Genomic DNA, 21,677 nt, shown 5'->3' with positions numbered 1-21,677 from the left:
GGGGAGGGGGGTGCGCAAGGTGGAAGTTTCGCCTAGGGTGCGAAACATCCTTGCACCCTCCCTGGTTCCGTGACATCAGGCCACAGTTCACATCTAGTCAGACAGGAACCCTGGTCAACCAAAAGGACTGAACTGGAAATCTGAACTGGAAATCTGAATCAGAAGCAGGCTCTAGTTGTTGAATGTAGTTTCCTTTTTCCATGTCAGAATATCAGATGATCTGGCAGAGACCAGATTTGGAACCTGCTAGAGAACATGGATGAAACCTTAGAAACACCAAGTTCTGAGATTCTATAGACTTGATATATTTAAACTAGAATGGAAAAGTAGAGGGAAAGGACAGATACCAGGACAACAAGCCACAGAGGACAAAAGCTGCTGCTGAGATAGGATAACCCATGTTAAATCCAGTGTAGGTCTTTGCCTCCTTCTAGAGGTGTGGCTAAATAAAGGGGTTAGTAATGTGAAGCGGTGCTTGAGCTAAAGCAGGAGTTCTCAACCTTTTTCTTTCTGAGGCCCCACTCAACATGCTACAAAAACTCCAGGGCCCAGCAGGGGCAGGGGTGACTCGGGGCTCCAGGCCAGGGGTAGGACTCTTGGGCATAGGTGTAATTTAACTTCTGTTTTGGGGGGGAGGGCAAGGGCCAGCAGGACTCAGGCCAGCTCTGCACAGCAGGGTCCAGGGAGGGAGCACCACCTCCACCTCCTGACTTATCTTGCAGGCCACCCACCTGTCTGGGGCTGTGTGCCAATGGCTGTTCCCCAAGGGCTCTGCCAGCCCCGGAGCTGGGTCCCCATCTGGGCAGCTCGGACCAGCTGCGTGAGCAGTCAAAGGGGGCTGGGAGCGGAAGAGCAGCCACAACCCCGGGCACCAGCAGCAGACGGGGAATGCCAGGGCTGCCCACTCCATGGCACCACCAGCCAGAGAAGCAGCTGCCCCGCACTGCCTGGCTCTGGCTTTCCGCTAGGACCTGGCCAGAGGGTGGGGCCTGAGGGGAGCTGAGAGAGAGGAGGAGGTGTGGGAGGGGGTGGAACTGCCCCCTTAGGACTGCCGCACTCTGGGTAAGGCACTGCAGTTTGGGGGGGCAACACCTCCGTGCCCCTTCAGCTCTGCCCATTAGCTCAGGGCTTCTGCCTGCGTCGGGGCTTCAGCCCTGCCGTTCCCAGCTTCAGCGTGGAGGTGGGGGGGAGCTTGGGGTTTCAGCTCCCTGCCACTCTGACTTCGGCCCCACACTGCTCCCGTCTTCAGCCCCGCAGTGGGGGCGGGGGCGGGGGGGCGACACCAGAGCTCGGAGTTTCAGCAGTGGGGCTCCGTGGCCCCCCTGAAAGGATTTGCGGACCGACAGGGGACCAGACCCCTGGTTGAGAACCACTGAGCTAAAGCACTAGGTCCATTGGCTTGGAAGCAGTAGCAGATTCAAACCTGTATCTCGTCCAGCCGCTAGAAGGCGACAACTACCCACAATGAGTTAGCATGCATTGCAATAGGTTCTTTATGAGTATAATTAAGCTATGCTCCCATAACAAAATAAACCAGCACAATATACAGTTCTATTAAGTTTCATATGTATATAAAAAGTACAAAGTGTATCAGGATATATTTTAGCCAAGTCTTGCAGTGATTTAGCATGTTCTCTCTTTTCTGTAAAAACAAAGAGAACTAGGGCATTCACAGGAGATCTGTATTTAGGAACATAGGACTGGAAAGGCCCTCCTGGGTCACTGTGTCCAGTCCCCTGCTGTTGCCCCAACATTTAGCACTTAACCCAACAAACTCAGAGCATATTCTAACTGTTAGAGAAAACACTTTCCCTCCACATGGTAGCTATTCTGTGTGGGTTCAAAAGTGGGGCAAAGGGCACACGGAGCCAGCCCCCTGTTGTTAGTTTCAATGGAATAAGTGGGCCCCAGAGAGTCAGTGTTAACATGAGTGTGTTACTGTGCATCAACGAAGAGTTAAATATGGCTGAGGGTTTCTCAGCCTGCTTAGTCCCATGGCAAACACCCCTGTGACAGGTGCCCAGGGGCGAGGCACAGTGTGGCAGTGGAGTGCATGCACTGAGAGACTTGCATGGCAGAACGTCCACAGCAGCATGTGCTTTCTTGAGGCCTGATCCAACTCGGTTGAAGTCAATGGACAGACCAAGCCCCTACATGACTTATGGAACATTTTGATTGGCTTCAGTAGAGGTGGGAGTCAGGCAGGCTGACACTATGCTTAGAACAGTGTTAATTACTCCCAGGGAATTATCTCGTTGCCAATTTTCCTTATGCGTGTTTGTTGAGTTTAAGTAATCTGAGGCAAAATCTTCCTGCCCTGCTACTCATGGAATGATTCACGGTCCTGTACTCTGATGCTAACTTGTAAGCTAACACGAAGATATAAACCCCAAGTCATGTTTCAATTTCCTCACTCCACTTTGCTGAGCTGCACTTACTGCTCCAGCAAAAGCAGTGTATCCCCATGGACAGGACCCTGGATTGGGACTCAAGAGGCCTGGGTTTTATTCCTGGCTCTGGCATTGATCTGTTCTGTGACCTATTGTTTTTCCCACCTCCAGTCCTCCTCTACCTCACAGCAGAGCGGATTTATTTGACCTCAGTAAAGACCAAGAGCTGAACCTTGCCTATGTGTCTTCGGTACCGCATGGCGGCATTGAACAAGTTCGAATTCACTGGTTACTGGAACTCATTACCGTTGGGTGAGTGAACATTTCTGATACTCAACAATTAACAATGGAATGTGTTAGGGGGGAAAAAATCAAGTTTCCTGCTCTAGGAGCTCAGATTTGCTTTGACTCATGCACATTGTCCAAAAAGACCTGTTAATACCTCTGACAGTGCTTCAGCTCTTTAAATACCTCAACCTATGTATTTTAGGTAAGTTGTATGTTCCTATGTACACTTGGTAGGGTTGCTCTTCCCTAGAAGTAATGGAAATGCCTCTGTGATGTGAGAGCCCTAGGAGTGCATGAGAAGCAGACATAGGGGAATTACTGTATTCAGCTGTGAACCCTTATGGCTAGACTGTGCCTTTAAATCCCAGTCATGACTAAGCGGTGATGTAGAGCTAAAAAGTTTCTCTTGGTGGGAAAAACTGTCAGTTGTGAGACATCACTAATCAGGGGCTGTTTGAAAACATCCCCTGCTTCCAGCCCACAGCTGTAACCATTCCCTGTCTTTCCCCACACTGTATGTAAGGGCAGCTTTTTTGCTTCCAGGCTGAACTAATGTAGTTTTCTTTCCCCCTCGAGGTTGGGAGCCCCTCCCTTGCTACCTGTAGTTTGTTAAATATATAGTCCATGACAAAGACACCATGCTTGACAAAAATTGTATGCCAGCTACACAAGAAAAGAGAGAGTCTCATATTAAGTATCTTATTCTAGTATTTACCAAACCCCAAGTCGTTGAGAATAGTATAAAACCACAGAGGAATTAAAAGCCCTTCACCAGCCACACACTGAGTCAGTATACCCTGCCCTGACCCCTGACAGTAAGTGAACAGAAATAAAGCAGTTTTTAATCATAGAAAGTCATTTACAACCACAAACACAGTAACTTACATATAAGCCGGTTCCCAGAACTAACATTCAAAACGCAAATGGTTCCTGAAGTCTTTTCTGGTTGTTAAAACAACTTTTATCAGAGAGAAAAAAACCAACCTGTTCTCCCCCCATCCCGCATCTTCATGCAGCTCTCCTTCTTCTACTGGGATGCTGCTCTGATAAATACTAAACAACCTGAACAGCCTACCTTGTAAAGAGCCACCAGACTGCACCCCTTCCCAGCATGCTTTGTTAAAAAAAGATTGACAGATCAGCTTCTCTCCCCTTCTCCCTCTTTTGGGGGATTTGGGGGGCATGGGCTAGAACGCTAACTTTTTTTTTCAGGTAAGGATAAGTCTTAATTTTGTTCCCCAATTGCCTGCCTTCTTTCAGAAACCAGATTAGTCTCATAACATTAAGGGAAAGCTAAGCTATATTTCTTCTCAAGGTTCTAGCTCTGGGGCTCAAACCAACAGAGTGAATAAGACTAGCTTGTTAAACAGCTTGCTCTTTTCTTCCCCAGGGATTGCTGTTAACTCCCAATTGTAGCCTGCTGTATCATACAGCAAAGTGTATTGGCCCCAGTCGCTTTGTGCTAGGCCCTGTATAGACATATGACAAAGCTGGTCCCTGACCAGCAAAGCATACATACTAAGTGGCTACAACAAACATTTCAGGAGAACACAAGGTAACAATGAGAAGATGGTAAGCTGTGGTCATGGTACACCAGCTCTTTAATGGATGATGTCGTTGCATGTTAAATTGACTTTACTGCAGAAAAACACGAATACTAAAAATGGTTGGTCAGTTCTGATCTCTTAACAGGGACATCAGTCAGGCCGGCTTTGCCAGAATTATTTTGTTACTGTTGACATCATGTGTTGTGATAATAGCACCGAGACATCACATGTGTTTTTGAATAAATGAGGCGAGCAGGGGAATTTCAGTACCTGACTACAAATCCTCATTAAAAATGTGTTTGTAAAGGAGCCCCCACAGGTTTTTCTTCCAGAGGGTGAGAGAACCTGACCACACCCAGTTACTTGCACTGGGTGGCTCCCGCACAGGCCCCAATTCCTTACTTCTTACCAGGGGTCCTACCCCTTGCAGGCCTTCTTAAGTCTCTCCCTGGGAGTTCACTGCACTCCCCACAGGGTTGGGGTAGAGATCTCCTGGATGGGCGTTCCCCAAGTGGCTCCAGCAGTCTTCTGCTTAGGGCAGTCTTGCTCCTCCCCCCTCAGTTGACTGCCGTTTTCTCCCTTTTATACATGATTGACAAGGCCAGAGGGGAAGGGCTCGTCCTGTCCCCAGAGCCTCTCTGGCACCTCCCTCCTCAGCGTGGGATCTATACACCCCATCCCAGTGTTGCCCTCACTTCAGATAGAGTCAATCACCAGAATATCTCTATTTGGAAATGAGTTGCCCTTCCTTTATGAAAGGATTATTTGTTGTGGTGTTCCTAAATAGGGAAGGGGACATTGGAAAATCTGGAGACCTTTGCTTCGAATATCCTTGCACTTGTTGATCTAGAGAGTGGAAATAAATTGCTTGGTACTGCTGTGAAGTGCTCTTAAACAAAATGTTGTGTATCGTGGCAAAGGGCTCGCTTTAAAAGTAGAATGAGACCAGTAGTCTCTTTAGAGACTACAGAGCAGTTATAGCACTGAGTACGTTTAAGGGCGTCTCTATTGGCTTCAATGGAGTTAGACTAAATGTAGCCCTGTAAGTAGTCCTCAAACCTGCATTTTCCCCTCATTTCACTCATGGATGGAAGGAGCGTCTAACCCCAGGGAAAAGGATGGGAGAGGAAAGACAGTGAGAGCTACTGGGAAAGGGGAAGGTTCTGCCATTGAAATGGGGGTGGAAGGTCACACAAAATGGCCAAAACGAGAAAGGAAAAAAGCATCCAGGACCAGAAGCTGAGCTCCCTTATACTGCCCAGCACCTGGCCTGTGGGATGGGACACGAGACAGGAGGGAGAAGCAGCTGCTGAATGAGCCGAAACTGTGCCTTGGCTAGCTCGTCCGCTTGAGCATTAGAGAAGCCACGCTGCCAAAGCCAAGTGTCAGAACTTCTGGCGGCAATTCAGCGCTGCCTGTTAAACTGACTTTTGGTCTAGCCCTATTTTACGTATATTTTTGTACAGATACTGCACAAATAGGTGTGATATATACCAATGCATCTGATTTGCAGTGTGCTGTCTTTTAAATTGCCATTTGATATTATGGGGAATAAATAGTCATAGAAATTAATATAAAAATAACATATCCTGACTCTGCATAACAGCCTAACCATCTATTAGCTGTCGTTAGAAACCACAGAGTTACAAATTAAAGTTATGGCCTGAAATGTATACAAATAGCGGGGGTACTCTGACAACATAATGAAATGAATGGTTTAAAAAAGTTCTGCTTCAGCCATTAGGCCACATTCTGACCCCGGTTACACCAGCGTAAAACTTCAATGGAGTTACTCCAGATTCAGACCCAGTTCAGAACCAGCCCGTTTCTCCCCTTCCCATCCATATCTCAGGCTTCCCTTCTTGCATCTTTTCCCCTCCTCTGTCTCTTTCACTCCCATTTCTCCCCACTGCCCTGCACCCAGTCTGACAGTTACATTACAAAGATGATGTGCTTGGCCTGAATTCTAGGGTTTAAGCTTGAGATAGCTAAATTCCAGAAAGTCAGATTTGCCTCTCAGTTAAACTAGTGTAGCTATAAGATTTCTAATGAAAGCACTTCCCTTTTCTTAAATCGCTTTGAGTAATTTCACTAGCTACAGCAAATCTGAGTTTAATGGTCACACTTCTTCCTGCATCTTTAAGAGCAGAAATATGCCCTTAATAGGCTCTTTTTAATATGGATGATTCCATGGTAGCTTTGAGAGAGGTTTTGCTAATGAATAATGAAACTGAGAGGAACACGTTTGTTATGGCTCATGGGCATGTGGGAAGGAGGTGCTACATCATCCCAGCTGATGCTCCTAACAAGTGTGTAGCAAACAGCGGGGTTGTCTAAAAGCCCGTTGAAACATGAGCATGCCTGTAGTAGTGATATGATAAGGGAAAAGGCCTTACAGGCCAGAGTTTAAAAGATAGCAATGTGGTGTGGCCAAGGAACCAGACCACAAGTGGTTTCTTGGAGACTGCTCTCCTGTACCCATAAACCAGCACATTCAAGGGAGACAGCTAGCCTTTTCTGCTCAGGCACTAGACAGACTTGCAGATACACCAGACCGGTGGTGCATACGTTTGATGCGTGTAAGTTACTACAGTACAAGGGAGAAGTAACGCACAAGCTGTTTTACAGTCCAACATCTGCATTTTGAAGTGGCAGTTCAGGTGGTAACTGGGTGCACGCCTCACTCTTCCCATCTGGTCCTTGACCACACCCCCGTCTGCAGACGTGACGCGGTGGTCCAGCACTGCACACCTTCTCATGGGAGAATGTCCTGTAGGCAGATGGCTCCTGTACAGCAAGTGAGGTGTCTGCCGACTTCTAAGTGACCCTGTTCCCCTTTGTGCAGCACAGCAGAGGGAAATACATGGGCCTGTGAAACTAAACAGCAGAGCCATCTGCCAAAAGCTTTCTGTCTCTGGCAAACTGCACAGCACCGTGTATGCTATAGAACAGCAATTCGTGCATTTTTTTGCAATCCTTCCCAAAGTAGTCCCCTCTTTTCAGAGAGTCAATCACTGAGGGGTTGCAGCAAGCCAGAAGAACAGTGATTTTTAGCTCGTTGTAATCTTTCAGTATTTCCTTTAATGTGATTATACCAGCTGTGTCCAGAAAAGTGACTGAGGAACAATCTATGATGATGGTCTGGAAATCTACTTGTTTAGGGACCAGGTGTAAGGCTGTATCTGCCTGATCCGATCCCTTAACAATTGTGCCTCTGTTTCCCTCTTTCAAATGCTCTTTTTGCTTCTTCTCATTCTTTTTCCTTTTAGCAGCTTCCAGAGTAGGATCTAACCCAGTCATTCTGTAGAGAGACTTCAGAAAAAAGTCTTTATTTGCATAGTAAAGTGGTGCCTCAAAACGAAATATTTTGGCATTTGGAACAGGACAGAGACTTTCATATTCCCAGTCGTCTTCATAGAAGGCAGTGCTCTGGATCTGACCAAGCAGGGCAGTACGGGGTCGCTGCGTACGAACAACGATGCACAGCATGGAAAAGAGGACCCCAATCAAAAGCCCCATTTCTGTGCTGATCAGGGCAGATGAGAACACAGTAACGCACCAGACCAGAGTGTCCACCTTGTTCATGTGATATCGCTGGGGCACGTCTCGAAACTTCCGAAGGGCTCCTCGGAGACTGACTATGATGATGCAAGCCAAAACACATTTTTGCAAAGAATAAAACAGCGGAGCGAGGAAGAGCAGCACCAGCAGCACTACCACTGCGCTGATAACACTAGAGACCTGCGTCTGGCAGCCCGTAGAAGATTTCACAAGCGTTTTTGCAAGAGCTGCACTGGTTGCGAAACAATGGAAAAAGGATGGGATAATGTTACAGAATCCTATGGCAAACATTTCCTGATTGGCTCTGACAGTGTAGGCATATTTCTTGGCGAACATTTCTGAGAGGGAGATTGTAAATGCAAAGCCAACTATGGCAAGGGGAACAGCATCTAGAGCGACGCGATGCATCATGTTAAAATTTGGCAGCTGAGGGGGGATAAATCCAGTCGGAATTGCCCCCGAAACACTGGATGCGTAAACTTCATTCAGCTTCCCATAGTGTGAAACCAGCGTAGCCACAACAATAACCACCAGCTCTGTGGGCAGTGGGATTTTCAGCTTCTGCTTGTACCGATCTCCCAGTTCTTTCGCAGCAACTAGCACCGCAATGCAAACCACGCTCGTGATTACATCGCACTGGTTCGCCTGGGAAATGTTTCGAAAAATATTAATCCAGGTCGTTAAGAGGATCCCATGCCCTTGGCTGCGTGGGATTTTTATTCCAATAAGGTACTTAACTTGGGCTGTTAAAATGGTTAAAGAAGCACCGGTTGCAAATCCATCAAGCACAGACTCTGAAAGATACATAGAGACAAAGCCTAGACGAAAGACTCCCATCAGAACCTGAAAGAAAAGCAAGAGGGTGAGAACTAAAGGGTGCTGCAAAAAACGGAGCAAGCATCAGTTGCAGACAAATCCTTGAAAGTTGTAATTCTTAAAGGAGCTGGTAACTTGTTAGTTCAGGCCTGCTTTTACAATTGATGGATTTGTTTTGCTACACCATGAGCTCTAGAGATAAATGAGCAGGTTTTTGAAGTGGACTAACTGGAACTGGTACCCCAGCATCAATTCAAATTAACTCCACACTGAAGTGATCTGCCACCTGACTGCGTTGATGCCGGTGTAAGTCAGTGGAGAATTTAGTCCAGAGCGCTTTCATTGTACTCAGAGCTGATAATTCAGCTCCGCTAAAGGGAGTAGAAAAGTGTGGGGCCCTCCTTGTCATCCCTTTGTCAGCAGAACTCCCAGTGAGGACAATGGAGATTACTGCTTCAGCGGTAAGGGAAAATATGGCTCCTTTTTTGTTTTTTAACTAACACGCTCATTTCTTGAGTTCAGGCCTGTTGCAGTCTGAAGTGGGATTGCTTTACAACCTGGGCACCGTGCCTTACATATTCAGCAGACAGTAGTGACTTTGGGTGCCTCAGGGCTTGGGTGGCCATTTTGAGATGCAGTAAAGAAGCCTGACATGCAGAAAGTGCCGAGTATCTTCCCTCGGCAAATCAAGGCCCTTGAAGGTGACCTGCACTGGGCACCTGAGAACTTTCTATCCATAGCCCATCAGCATAGCAGCTGAGAACCTCACAGTCTTCAGTGCGTTTATTTCAGCAGGCCACCGAGGTAATGGTGTTAACCTCATTTTGCAGATGGAGGACTGAGACACAGAGAGACTAAGGGTACGTCTTCACTGCCGGCCGGATCGGCGGGCAGTGATCGATCCGGCGGGGGGTTGATTTATCGTATCTAGTCTAGACGCGATAAATCGACCCCAGAGCGCTCTCCCATCGACTCCTGTACTCCAGCGCCGTGAGAGGCGCAGGCGGAGTCGACGGGGGAGCGGCAGCAGTCGACTCACCGCAGTGAAGACACCACGGTAAGTCCATCTAAGTACGTTGACTTCAGCTATGTTATTCACGTAGCTGAAGTTTTGTAACTTAGATTGATCCCACCCCCCCAGGGTAGACCAGGCCTAAGTGACTTGATCAAGGCCACACACATGAAGTCTGTGGCAGAGGAGGGATTTGAATCCAGGTCTCCCAAGTTCTAGGCTCGTGCCCTAACCCAGTGTTTCCCAAACCAGTAAGTTGCAGGACAGGTCTAAATGGGTTGCCTGTTACCGCCCACCCCGCATCACTCCCCACCCCGTGCATGCCCATGGGGGGAGAAGTTTGCCCTGGATCCCCCATTTGAGAGGGTCCCCAAACCAACTGGCATTGTGATCTGGTGCATGGGGCTGCAGTCCCACTCAGGTTTGGCCTGGCTGCCCCTCTGTCATGATGAAGGGGCAGCTGGGCCAAACCTGAGTGGCACTGCAACCCAATGCACCAGGACACAATGTCTGGAGCAGGGAGCCGGCTGGGTCCAGCGCCATGGGACAGAAGCCACTGCTGCAGGATGAGGCTCACTCTCCAACTCCTAGCCAGCTGGGGCTGCTGGGAGGGGGCAAAGTTGGGGCAGCGATAGCAAGGGGATTGTGGGGTGCCAAGCAGGGGGCTGGGAAAGGGATGGGGAGCAGCTCTCCTCACCTTGATGCAGGGGAAGACTGGGATTGTGTGGTCCCAGCCACATGAGGGACAATGAAGCGAAGTTGTTAGAGGTGTTACACTGTGTCTGTGTTACCTGAAAATTCCCCCATGACCAAATCTGAGTGCCAGGCCTCTTTGTGCCCACAGGGCAGCATAAAGGGCCCACAGTGCAATGGAGAATTGCACCCAGTGTAAGTAGCACTTCCACTGCGGCCAATAGGAATTTTACCTATGTTGGGTCCTGATGATTGTGTTCCAAGTAACTAGCTAATAAACCCTATTGGTCAAACACTTTTAAAATAAACTTTATAACGTGCTGCCAGGATTCTCGGTGGAAGATAAATTTCAGTGACCATCTGACTGAGCTGACGTGTTAAAATTCCTTACAGTGGAAGTCAAAAGCCTGCAAAGGCACTCTAAGAGCTTCATATCCTCACCACAGGCGAGGCAGCAACTTACCTGATAAAATCCAGCCAGAAAAGTCAAGGCTGTAGCGACTCCAATAGCATAACAGTCTTTCCCACACTCAGCGCTCAACCCCCCCAGGGTAAGGTTGAAGGCGGTTACATTAGAATTGTTGCCGTTCCATTCGTAGCTGTTGCTGATGGCGTCATCATCATCGTTCAGGTCAAACCCTGCCAAGAGCAGCTCTCTGTCCACAACTTGCCCTACCATTAAACTTAACAGGCTGAAAATGCCAACAGACACGTGGCGAGAGGTGCCCATCAGGAAATAAATTATGTTGGCAAAGAATGACGTGTAAAGGCTATAAATAGGCTTCAGACCGGCTAGCAGAGAATACGCTATGGCTTGGGGTACCAAAATGATCCCAATCACCACCCCGGACATAACGTCCCCCCATATGTATTCTCTGCAGTGGTACTTGGGAAGCCATCGTAACACAGGGAAGAAGTCCATGACTACGTTCTTCAGTCTCTTAGTGGTGCAGGAACAGCTCTTCCTCAGTTTGGTTTGGATGATCTGTCTCCCGCTTATCTGGATGTGAACCTTTCTTTCCATTGGAAATGACGGAGAGGGGCCAATATCCATCTTGATAGTTTCTGTTCGGCTTTCCATTTTCTGTGCGTTCACTTAATACATCAGTTCCTAAGATGTAAAGAAAGTGCTGGTTAGGTTCCATCTCAGCATGTTGTTGATGATGGCAGGATTTGTGCATTACAGTCCAAGAGGCCCAAAAGTTGAGTATTTCAGCACAAATATTTCTAACTCTAAATATTGACTATGGAAGTTCATTGCTTACTATTCATTATGCTTTTAATAAAGTCTAATTCAATCAGCTACTATAAACATTACCATATGACTTATTGAGTGATCAACCACACAAGACTAGTTAAGAAAACTGAAAAACAAAGTTGTAAAGAACCAACAGCTTAAAAGTTATCTGGCAAATATTTAACAATAAATTCACATGAATCAGCTTTGGTCCATTAAGCAAAAACAGAGCTGAATTAATAACCCTTTTTGATGATAAACAATTCGGTCTGCTCGTCTGAATAATGCAGCACAGTACGTGCCTCCCCACAGAAAAGCCACTTCTTGAATGCTATAATTCAATATAAACTTACAACTTGATATGCTGAATGCTCCCAATGCAGTGGGAGGGGCATTCAGTTCCTAAGAAAGCATTTGACCCTTGTTTTGGAAACAACACACCTTGTGGTGATCCATAACGTCCAGATGTTCTCTGCCTACAACAAGAGGGTTCAGTTAACAAAGCATTAAACTCAGCGTTAGAGCGAGTCAGTGTGCTCACCAGCATGCAGTGTCAGGGTGTGAGTTCTGAAGTCTTAAACTTTTAAAGTTTAGAACCTGTAGTCTCCCCAGCCTCGGCTATGCTGCAAAGTGCAGATATCCAGGGCCGGCTCCAGGCACCAGCATTCCAAGCAGGTGCTTGGGGCAGCAATCTGCAAGGGATGATAGTCCATGTGTTTTTGCCGCTCCAAGCAGCGTGCTGAATTGCCGCTGCAGATGGCGGGAGCAGTCCGTGTGCCGCCCTAACAGCACACGGACTGCCCCCGCCATCCGCAGTGGCAATTCGGCGCGCTGCTTGGGGCGGCAAAAACAGAGCCGGCCCTGCAGATATCAAGACAGATGGACAGTCAAAAAAAGGATGAGGAGGGCGGAAAATACCAAGCAGTTTATGCCAAGTTCCATTCCAGTCTGAGCCAAGCTATGTTTGCAGAGTAATGGCAAATCCTGTCCTCTTCTGCATACATTGGCAAGGGGTAGTAAGGAAGAGAATCATATGAAAAGCAATATATCTATCTGTGTGTGCAGCTGGTTCTCTTTACGTGTACGAGCTATGGGCCTCAAGAATAGGTTGTTCATAAGTCGGCAGGTTCAGTAGTGTTGCTGCACACTGCAAAGGATTGTCTGAGTCTAGCTCTTCACCAGCATCACAAGACGCAGGCTAAGATCTCTGCAGTACTTTAGGGCTTGCTAACGTTCTAACGATAAAAAATAATAATCGCAATGAATCGCAAGATTAACAAAAATAGTCATTCTTAATCACAGTTTTAATTTCACTGTTAAACAATCATAGAAAACCAATGGACATTTATTATAAATATTTTTGGATGTTTTTCTACATTTTCAAATATATTGATTTCAATTACAACACAGAATACAAAGTGTACAGTGCTCTCTTTATATTGTTATTTTTATTACAAATATTTGCACTGTAAAAAAGCTAAACAAAAGAAATAGCATTTTTCAATTCACCTCTGTGACGGGGTGGGACTCACCACTCTGGTGCCTCCTGCTGGCTGTCATGGGAATTAGCTCTGCTCGCCAGTACACCTTCTTCTGGTGGTGCCTCGCCACCATCACTTCTGCTCTGGGACCCATGTCACTCCCAGGACCGCGGCGTCCTCTCAGTGACACAGCCCTCCGGCTGTGCCGCACTGTGTGCTCCCCCCTTCCAAGGGAATGTTGCAGTCCGACGGTCCAGCCACTTCCTGAGTGGAACCCGGGCCCGCCCACTACTCTGACTCCCGGCCCAGCGACCCTGTAGATGGCGCTGCTTGCAGATCCCCCTCCGACTCCTCTGTAGATCTTCCTGGGCCATTTCCCCGCAGCCCCAGCACCCTCTTTGCTTGTGCCTCAGAGCCTCAGCCTACAGATCCCAGCAGCCAGCCAGGAGCTGCCTTTAGCTCCCTGGGTCTCTGCTTGCAGCACTGCTCTGTCCGCGGTGCTTGCTGCCTTCAGCCTGCAAGGCAGCCTGTCCTCCCTCCTCAAGCTCCAGGGGGTGACTGAACCTGCTCTATTCCGCAGCCCATCTTATATGGGCCAGCCCAGCACTGACTGGCTGCTCCCTGTAGCCTCTCTTTAATTGGCTGCCTCCCTAGGGCTCTATAAACCCCTTATGGACCAGTGTGGGGCAGATGCCCCCATCACAACCTCCTACAAGTACTGTAGTGCAATCTCTTTATCCTGAAAGTGCAACTTACAAATGTAGAATTATTTTTTTAACATAACTGCACTAAAACGTCAGAGCCTACAGGTCAAAGCATGAAGGGGCATACAAATGTGTAGCCTATCTGGCACATAAATACCTTGCAACACTGGCTACAACTGTGCCATGCGAATGCCTGTTCTTACTTTCAGGCGACATTGTAAATAAGAAGCCGGTAGCATTATCTCCTGCAAATGTAAACAAACTTGGCTGAACAAGAAGTAGGACTATTTTGTTTATCTTTTTTACAGTGCAAATATTTTGTATCCTGTGTTGTAACTGAAATCAATATATTTGAAAATGTAGAAAAACATCCAAAAATATTTATAATACATTTAAATTGGTATTCTATTATTTTTAACAGTGCAACTAAAACTGCAATTAATCACAACTATTTTTTAATCTAGTTAAGTTGTTTTGCATCAATCACTTGCGTTAACTGCGATTAATTGATAGCTCTAGTTCTAACATGTGCATTACCTCTTCAAGGCCATGTCTTGATGGGCCAAACAGGGTATGTTATTCAATTGTCAACTCAGTCAGCAAAGCACAATTGAAAAAAAATCCTCATACACTTGTTAAAGATGGAAACTAACGTGTTTGAAGGCATGATGTCCGGCACTGTTGCAGCCTAGGGAGAGCGTAAATTGGTTGTATTGAATAATCGTTAACTTCTACTAATATAACTCTGTAGATGGGGGTGGGCAAACTTTTTGGCCTGAGGGCCACATCGAGATTGCAAAACTGTATGGAGGGCCGGGTAGGGAAGGCTGTGCCTCCCCAAACAGCCTGACCCCCGCCCCCTATCCGCCCCCTCCCATTCCCCCCCCCCGACTGCCCCCATCAGAATCCCTGACCCATCCACCCCCCTCGCTCCTTGTCTCCTGACCTCCCCCTCCTGGGATCCCCCACCCCTAACTGCCCCCCCGGGACCCCACCTCCTATCCAACCCCCCCACTCTCTGTCACCTGACAGTTCTGCCCCATCCAACTGCCCCCTGTTCCCTGTCCCCTGACTGCCCCCCAGGACCTCCTGCCCCTTATCCAACTCCCCGCTCCCCACCCCCTTACCATGCCACTCAGAGCAGCATATCTGGCAGCCGTGTCACCCAGCTAGAGCCAACCACGCCGCCGCGCTGCCCGGCAGGAGCTCGCAGCCCCGCCGCCCAGAGCGCTGGCGGCACGGAGAGCTGAGGCTGCAGGGGAGGGGGGACAGCAGGGGACGGGACGGGGACTAGCCTCCCTGGCCGGGAGCTCAAGGGCCGGGCAGGACAGTCCCATGGGTCTGGATTTGGCCCGCGGGCCGTAGTTTGCCCACCTCTGCTGTAGATGCTTCTGAGTAATCTTTATTGTGCAAGATGATGTAATTTAGCAAACCGATGTTTATTTTTGCTTATAGTACTACCAGTCCTAAATCTGGGCTGCAACCTCCTGAGCTGTGTACACTAAGCAAAATGTCTCTGGTCAGAAATTCCTTGGAGTAAACCAGTACAAAGATACATTTGAATGGAAGAATGAGAACAAAATAATACCAATTTCATATTTAAGATCATATGATCAAAGTTTACCAATAAGGAAAGAATGAAACAAACAAAGTAGTTGACTAATAGCAAAAGTTCAGCTTTTAAACATGGAGGAAAAGGAATACTTTCGTATGCCTTCTTACCGGAACAAGTTCTGAAAATGCAAGGATTGTACCCAAAGAATGCAAGTCCCATTAGAATTCCACTGACTTCTCACAGCCCAGTGAGCGCAGGCAGCCAGGCAACAAGGAGCACCGTGGCTCTAATCACAAACGAGCGGGCAGTTCCGTTATCAAACTGCCACTTTTGATAAGCTTACTTAGAAAGACTGAACTGGGATCCGTAAAGTAGACTGAAATGTCAGTGCACTGTTATTGCTAGTCTTCATCTCAGCTAACAATCCAGCTGTTTACTTTAAAATGGTACATTTCCCCCCAAAAATAAAATGGGTGATGATCACCTAAGTGCAGTACGTACAATTATCAGACTGCAGGATAATTACAGTGTTGGCAGTTGGTATGGCTGTTGGAAGTTAATTTATCTGAGACTCTATTAAGCTCTCTTGAGTATAGATAGTGACTTAGTATTGTTGTTGGAAAATTGGAGGTGTCGCTATTTGCAAAAAGCAGCAATAACTGAATAAACAATAAACAGTGCTGGTTTAACATAGTATCACTAACAATCAGTGGCTTTGTATTTAAATTGGAGGAATGAGGCCATTGTATTGTATAAAATTGAGGCATGTGGTGATTAGATCACTTTGTTCAATTTATTTCATTATTGACTATTAGTTACTGTTTATAAAAAATAAAATCTCCCATAATTTCTGCTAGACTTGATACATCTTGAAGAGTCGTGTAAAGTAAATATGCTGGTTGTATTTCACTTGCTGTGATGTTTGGAGCTAGTGGTTTCAGTTTGTACTAGGCATCACTTACATGCTGTATAATCAAAATATTTCTGATCACTTTAAGGATTGAATTATTGTTTTTAGGATGTAACAAACCCAGTCCAAATAACAGATGTGCTAAATCCCCAGCAAAATATCACTCTGATCATGTAACCTATAATAAAAGGAGTCCCGTCTTTGCTATCTGCTCTAAAAGTTGCGTCTGAAATAAAGTACTGCTCTGCTGATATCGTGTATTATGGCTCAATCCTGCTCCCATTTAATTCACTGGATATTTTTTCACAGGTTTCCCTGGAAGTAAGATCTGCCTTTTATTCAAGGGAAGGCTTCAGGTCTCTGACTTAAAGAGCCATTTTGTAGAGAGGGCACACAGCTGAAGCAACCATTGTTAAAGGCAACATGTAACTCTGATGCCCTTATAAGTTTCTACTTACATGCTTAGCGTCCAAATGCTGACCTCAGTTACACTGGTGTAAATGCACAGTGAAGCAGTTGACTGCACTAGAGTCACTCCCGACTTAAACCAATACAGAAAAGATCGGAATATGGTATACTGTATTTCCTGCTTGAATATTCTAACCAAGATATTTGGACCCTGCTGCTGCATTCATCCCAAGTATTTAAAAATGTCAAGCCCAAAATTACAGTTACCTAAAAAACTAACATTTATACAAATATACATTAGCATTAATAGATGCGTAATCTATTATACATATAATTAACAATGATAAATAACTTGGGTTCTAATTTTTAGAACTTTTCTCCATAGTCAGGAGGGCAAGAAACTTAATTTTTAAAATAAAAGTTGAGATTCTCGTGATTTCAGAAGCAGTTATTTTAGGGAAGGCTCCAAATACCGTGAGAGTTGGCGACACTGCTGCTCTTTTACCCTTACATTGCTCATTTCTCCTTTTAATTGCAGTGACTACGCTAGTTTATGTTGTGGGATAAGGAAATGGCTAGGAACTTAGGTAGCAAGACAAGACCATTCAGGCCAACAAGCCAGCCCACCTTCTAAGTGGCCTCAATCTGACCTTCCTTCCTGTCTCTTTACCAAGCCACTGAATTGACAAAAACACTTTGGAAAAGGGGAGACATTCACAAGGCCACGTTCAGCTGGGTTTCCACTGACTGAAATCCTGACAGACAATCCCTGTGATGGGAATGGGGTGGGCGGGGGGGGGGCTGTGGCTGTGCAAAGCAACCACAATCTCCTCTCTGTCCGTGCTATGGTTGTGCTGATAGACAGATAATTTACACCTCTCTTAGGGTGACCAGACAGCAAGTGTGAAAAATCGGGACAGGGTTGGGGGGTAATAGAAGCCTATATAAGAAAAAGACCCAGAAATCGGGACTGTCCCTATAAAATCGGGACATCTGGTCACCCTAACCTCTCTGCACCAGCCTCTGAATTCAGCCTACAGAATCCCTATTGCGATTTGGTGATTGGAGTGGACAGGAACAGGGTAGAATCCTTTTACTGTAAATACATTGAGCCCTCTAGTGGTGCCCACTCTGTTCTGTTTTAGGAGCTGCCAGAAAGCAGCCAGAGCGGCAGTGTGTAGCTAGACCTGGCATGTGTGAGTATATTTAGTACATGCTGTGACTTGGGACCCAAACTATGACCATGTGGTTTCTTTATATTTTTGTTCGGTAAAGAGCAAGAGACACAGCAGCGATCTTCGCTCCAGTTCAGCAAAGCAGGTAAGCAGGTCCTTAATTTTAAGCACACGTTTAAGTGCTTTGCTGAATCGTGGCCGTTAGTTGTTCTATCACATGAACTATCTTCCAGCTTTGCTGTTGCTATCTCGATGTAGCAGCACTCCTCTGTTCTCCATGGGGTTTTGGAAGCATCTGTCAGAAATAACATAAGAACGGCCATACTGGGTCAGACCAAAGGTCCATCCAGCCCAGTATCCTGTCTACCAACAGTGGCCAATGCCAGGTGCCCCGGAGGGAGTGACCCTAACAGGTAATGATCAAGTGATCTCTCTCCTGCCGTCCATCTCCACCCTCTGACAAACAGAGGCTAGAGACACCATTCCTTAAATCTCTTAACTTAGTGACCGTATGTACCTTGCAAACAGTATTGTGTGGTCAGCTCCAGGCCCTCAGGATCTAAATGCACTTGGTACTAGAGTTGAGTAAAATTTTTGTGACCAAACCCATTTATCAGAACATTGACTGAGCAAAGGTTTGAATGAGCGCAGGCAGAGTTTTGAATGAACTTGTGGTGCCTTGGTTTTTTTGGTTGGAAACCAAACGTTCGCTTGTTTTTTATTCCTATTCAAGCAAAACATGGTAGCTTCAATGAATTTCACTTTGAGTTCAGGATAATTTGAATTTTAAGTCAAAGTGAAACTCATAGGTCATAAGCCTACATGGACCAAGGTTGGTAAAATCCCCTACAAACTAAAACCACACATTATTAGTCCAGAGTCATTTTCAGAGTAAAGCGAGATTGCCGTGATCTATGTTTCATTCTAATTAAAATGTTTACAAGTAAAACATTTTTTCTCTTTAATAATGGGACTCTAAAAACTTAGCCTGGGACGTGGAAGTCAAGTTGGATCTTTCTGGCACGCACGTCATCACCAGTAGCCATGACTCAGCTGATGTCTTACTAAAAGTGTAGTTAGTCTAGTTAAAGCGTACACCTCAGGGTGCAGATTCTGCATTGGTAGTTCCTTAACAGCAACAGAGATGATGGGCGAGCCAGAAAAGAATCCGGTTAACTCTCCCGTTAGCTGTTCTGGTTATTTTCTCATGCCCATCACCATAGTATTCATAGATTTTTAAGGCCAGAAGGAAGCTCTGTGATCATAGAATCATAGAAGATCAGGGTTGGAAGAGACTTCAGGAGGTCATCTAGTCCAACCCCCTGCTCAAAGCAGGACCAATTCCCAAACAGATTTTTACCCCAGTTCCATAAATGGCCCCCTCAAGGATTGAAATCACAACCCTGGGTTTAACAGGCCAATGCTCAAACCACTGAGCTATCCCTCCCCCCACCTAGTCTGATCTGTATAACACATGCCAGAGGCAGGACTTGCCTGAATTAATTCCTGTTTGATTAGAGCATATATTTTAGAGAAACATCCAATCTTGATTTAAACATTTCCAGTGACGGAGAATTCTCACTGTGGAGAATTTGCACCTTATTTCCAGTCTGAATTTCTGTTTCTATCTGAGGTCCCTTGGAAGTGCTGTGAGTAGTCAGGATGGTTCTGCAGTACTAAAAAGAGGCAGACAGTTATTACAGAAAGCTCCCAGGAATCACTTGTCAAAAGTTTGCCATGCAACTGAAGGCAAGGTTGGGATGCCTTCTGTGCTTTGGATATCCAGTCCTCTCAAGATACTGCTTAAACTCACCCGGCCAAAGAGTTCTCTATTGTGCTCATAAAAACATTCCTAAGAGCAAAAGACCAGGTTGTCCCAAATATTAGGTATTTGAAAAAAAAATCCCAAAGGTTGACACCCTTACAGGGTCTTCATACCCAGTCTCACAAACTAAACAATGTGCTGTGGATAGTTTCCTAGTACGTGCTCGTGTTAGGTGTTTGTTTGCATAGTTGTGCTGCCTCCTTAAATAGTTGTGGAGAAAACAAAGTAGATTTTCCATTCCCCCTCTTCTCATTGAAAACAGGCACTCCAAAAATGACTATGAGGAATATTTTTAAGGAGATCTTATAATTAGTGTCGGCACATCACTGAATCAAACACCCAGCTTTAATGTGACACATTTGAGAGTCAGGTGAGTCTATTGCAGTGATAGTCAGACCTCAGTGGTCCAGGAGCCAAATCAGTGATCAACATTACCCAAAAGAGCCACAGTAGTATGAATTCATTGTTTCATTTACTACAGTACTATTAATGTTTAAACACTATGATGGGAAATATTTAATTTATATATATAAATAAGTTAATAACTTAGTGCAAATTTATAACTTAATTGGTTAATAGCATAGTAAAAGCATCCTGATTGGTTATTAGCTTAGATTGGTGAATAATTAAATCACACGGTGTTTTAAATCATGTGCTGCCAAGAGCCGCAGGAGACACATGAAAAAGCCACTTGTGGCTCATAAGCCTAGTGTGAATATCACAGGTCTATTCATAGAATCATAGAATATCAGGGTTGGAAGGGACCTCAGGAAATCATCTAGTCCAACCCCTTGCTCAAAGCAGGACCAATTCCCAACTAAATCATCCCAGCCTGAGCTTTGTCAAGCCTGACCTTAAAAACCTTTAAGGAAGGAGATTCCACCACCTCCCTAGATAACCTATTGCTACAGGCTACTTTTAAACAATATCTACCAGCCAACGTCTTAATTCAAGGACTGGGTTTTGCGGTGCAGATGGCTTATCTATAGATCCCAGCGCATTGACAATATTTTACCACAACTGTTGCCCAGTTTCCAGCCATGCTTTATTGACAAGTATAAGGAACGTTTATGTAGCATATAAAGTTACCCAGATGAATGACCTGTTTTTTCAAAAGTAACAAAACCCCCTGCTTCCATAGCAGTTGATGGGAGCAGAACTGCTGCCTTGAAAACCACGCCATGAAACATTTCATTCAGAAAAAATTAACTCTTACCTGAATTGTATCATGAGGAGCATTTTCAGCGCACTGCTTAAAACTTGTACCTTCAGTAAAGTCTTTAGCAAAGCTTTACTCTATGTGCCTAGTGATTAAATGTCATAACTATGCATTCGTGAATCATAAATCTCTCGTCATTCAGGCTAGAAAGAGTCCTGTATGCCTTAATGAAAGTTTAGGAATAAGTGCTGTGCACTCAAAGCAGCGGAGTTTAAATAATGGCTAAGATTATTGATTAACTGCTGGTGATCTGAGAATTATGCTGAGCATCGGTCAGAATATCAATGAACTTTGCTCCCTCTTCCTAGTTCAGATTTTTTCTGCTTGGCTGAAGGATGGCTTTTGATTTTGTATATTGGATGAATGGGAATGAAGTGTGAGGCTAGTCCAAGAGCAGATACATCTTGTTAGCCTTTAGAAGGGGAGTAGGGATGACTTGCTGATTAAGGTGCAGGATGGGATTCAAGGAGGTCTGGGTTCCATTAGTGGCTTTGCCATAGACTGCCTGTGTGTGATGTACATTGCCTCAATCGCCTCATTTATAACACGAGGATAGTAAGACTTAGATTGCAGGCTCTTTGGGGCGGGGGCTGCCTCTTTGTTCTTTGTGTGCAGAGCCTAGCACAGTGGAGTTCTGGTCCATGACTGGGCTCCTCAGTGCTAACACAGATCAAATAATAAGACTAATTTACTAATGAGAAGTATCAGAGGGGTAGCCGTGTTAGTCTGGATCTGTAAAAAGCAACAAAGAGTCCTGTGGCACCTTAAAGACTAACAGATGTATTGGAGCATAAGCTTTCGTGGGTGAATACCCACTTCGTCAGACGCATGACGAAGTGGGTATTCACCCACGAAA

General features: G+C 45.8%; 2 protein-coding genes across 2 annotated transcripts in view; one reads left to right on the top strand and one right to left on the bottom strand.

Moving 5' to 3' along the window:
- Positions 1-21,677, top strand: part of LOC112108264 (alpha-L-iduronidase) — a 72,342-nt gene that overhangs the window by 4,430 nt on the left and 46,235 nt on the right. Inside the window, exon 2 of the mRNA XM_026663367.1 lies at positions 2,562-2,702. Coding sequence (XP_026519152.1) covers positions 2,562-2,702 — 141 coding nt within the window. The remainder of the gene's footprint in view (positions 1-2,561; positions 2,703-21,677) is intronic.
- Positions 7,103-11,388, bottom strand: SLC26A1 (solute carrier family 26 member 1). The gene is made up of 2 exons (XM_026663366.1): positions 10,771-11,388; positions 7,103-8,629 (listed from the first exon to the last, which is right to left on the bottom strand). Exons 1-2 carry the CDS (start codon positions 11,386-11,388, stop codon positions 7,103-7,105), a joined length of 2,145 nt encoding a protein of 714 aa, XP_026519151.1.

The sequence above is a fragment of the Terrapene carolina genome, unplaced genomic scaffold (assembly GCF_002925995.2).
Source record: "Terrapene carolina triunguis isolate 2854851 unplaced genomic scaffold, T_m_triunguis-2.0 Scaffold33392, whole genome shotgun sequence".
Taxonomy (NCBI): domain Eukaryota; kingdom Metazoa; phylum Chordata; order Testudines; family Emydidae; genus Terrapene; species Terrapene triunguis.
Note: the sequence above shows the minus strand (reverse complement) of the source record. Positions and strands in the feature narration are given on the sequence as shown.